At 64.7% G+C, this 1,782-nt stretch overlaps 1 protein-coding gene across 1 annotated transcript; it reads right to left on the reverse strand.

Moving 5' to 3' along the window:
• Positions 1-64: 64 nt before the first annotated feature.
• Positions 65-1,780, reverse strand: SLC10A4 (solute carrier family 10 member 4; the record flags this gene model as incomplete). The annotated part of the gene is made up of 3 exons (XM_003205828.4): positions 65-992; positions 1,128-1,338; positions 1,488-1,780. Coding segments are annotated over 3 exons (1,020 nt in total), but the record flags the coding sequence as incomplete, so codon positions are not given.
• Positions 1,781-1,782: the final 2 nt, after the last annotated feature.

A 1,782-nucleotide genomic window follows, 5' to 3' on the forward strand; every position in this document is an offset into this window, starting at 1 on the left:
AGCCCGGCCGGGGGCCTCGGGCCGCCTGCGGGGCTCGGTGAGCTGTGAGGAGCGGTCCCCGCGCTGCCTCCGCGCGACGAGTGGGCCGCAACGCGGGTTTGGTTTGGGCTCGGCCGCGGGTAGCACGGTGCTTTACGACGGGAGCGTGGAGACACGCGTGCAAGATGACAGCCCCTCGGCCGCTCCAGATGCGCTCCTCCTTCCACGCTCGGGCGGACGGGAGCCTCATTGCACGGAGAGGAGCCGTCACTAGGTTGTGCGGCAGTGATACTTTCTCCTCTTTTATTATTATTTTTATTTATATATACTTTTGAGGAAATACACCAGTGATGGCAATAAACACACGTCACTTTGTACGACGGGAGCAGCTGGAACAGCAACAGAGTCCGAGTGAGCGCACCCAGCACAAGCATGGCTCACACCACACCGTCACCTCAACAACAGCACGTGGCCCTGGCTGCCACCCCAGCATCTGCCTACAGTGCTGTCTGTGCCGTCTCAGTTGGAGCAGCACCGAGCTCCTCAGTGGTCACCGTGCCATAGGAGGCATCGGGTACCTCCTCCTCCTTCAGCTTCCTGTAGGAGATGTCTGTGTCCTCCTCCTCGCCCAGCATCTCCTGCTTGGGGCCGTCTCTGCCGTACACCTTGTAGGCCAGCACAAAGAGCCCCGCTTCTGCTGCCTGGAAGAGCGCGTAGAGCAGGGGGAACATGTACATGCCACCCACCAGCTGCGGGGGGAAGGTGAGCTTGAGGATGGCGGTGCAGAGCTGAACGTTCTGGCAGCCTGTCTCCAGCGACACCGTTCTTCGGCAGTGCGGGGGCATTCTGAAGAGAGTGGCCAAACCATATCCCAGGGCGTACCCCGTCAGCGGCATCAGCACGGCGATGGCATAGACAGAGGCGGGGATGTGCGCCAGCAGGTCGGGCCCCAGCATGGTGCCAGTCAAGATGAAGAGGATCACCAGAGTCACTAAGAGGGACCACAGCGAGACCTGGCCACAGACAGCGAGAAACGGCACAGGGCTGTGAGTTTAACAGCATGAGAGCCCCCTCTGCCCTCACTTGGTGCATTCAGAACCTCTGCACTGCACCGATGGCCACTCCGGTGCCCGCTGCTGTGCCCTTACCTTGACCAGGAGGTCGGCAGCGCGGGGGTACCGGTAGCGGATGAGCACCCCCACGCCGATGGGGAGCAGCGTGCTGCCCAGCGTCAGGCTCACGGCTCCCAGGGGCAGCAGTCGCACCAGCGCCGTGTGGATCCAGGGCCGGCTGTACAGCCACAGGCACAGCGGCATCAGGAGCAGCGCCAGCAGCGTGGAGGAGACGGTCATGATGATGCTGCGGGGGAGCGAAAGGTACAGCGGATCGTATCGGGGCAGGAGCTGCCTAAACACACCCCCTCTCCCGTCCTCCCCGGCCCGTGGTAGGATCGGGTCCGGGGCCGAGCTGCACGCTGTTCCCGTCCCGTCCCAGCGCCCGGTGCCTACCTGAGGGTCATGTCGCCGTCGACGAGCACCGACATGAGGTTGGAGAGATTCCCCCCGGGGCAGCAGCCGCACAGCAGCACCGCCACGGCCGCCACCTCGTCCAGCGCGAAGATGAGGGCGAGTAGGAAGGCGACCAGCGGCATGGCCACGAACTGCCCCAGCAGCGCCAGCAGCACCCCCACGGGGCGCCGCAGCTGCCTCCCCAGCTGTCCCAGCTCCACGGCGCAGCCCAGCCCCAGCATGGTCACGCACAGCGCCAGCCCCACCAGCACGCTCAGCCCCTGGCTCAGCGGCC

This window comes from Meleagris gallopavo, chromosome 4 (genome assembly GCF_000146605.3).
Source record: "Meleagris gallopavo isolate NT-WF06-2002-E0010 breed Aviagen turkey brand Nicholas breeding stock chromosome 4, Turkey_5.1, whole genome shotgun sequence".
Lineage (NCBI taxonomy): Eukaryota > Metazoa > Chordata > Aves > Galliformes > Phasianidae > Meleagris > Meleagris gallopavo.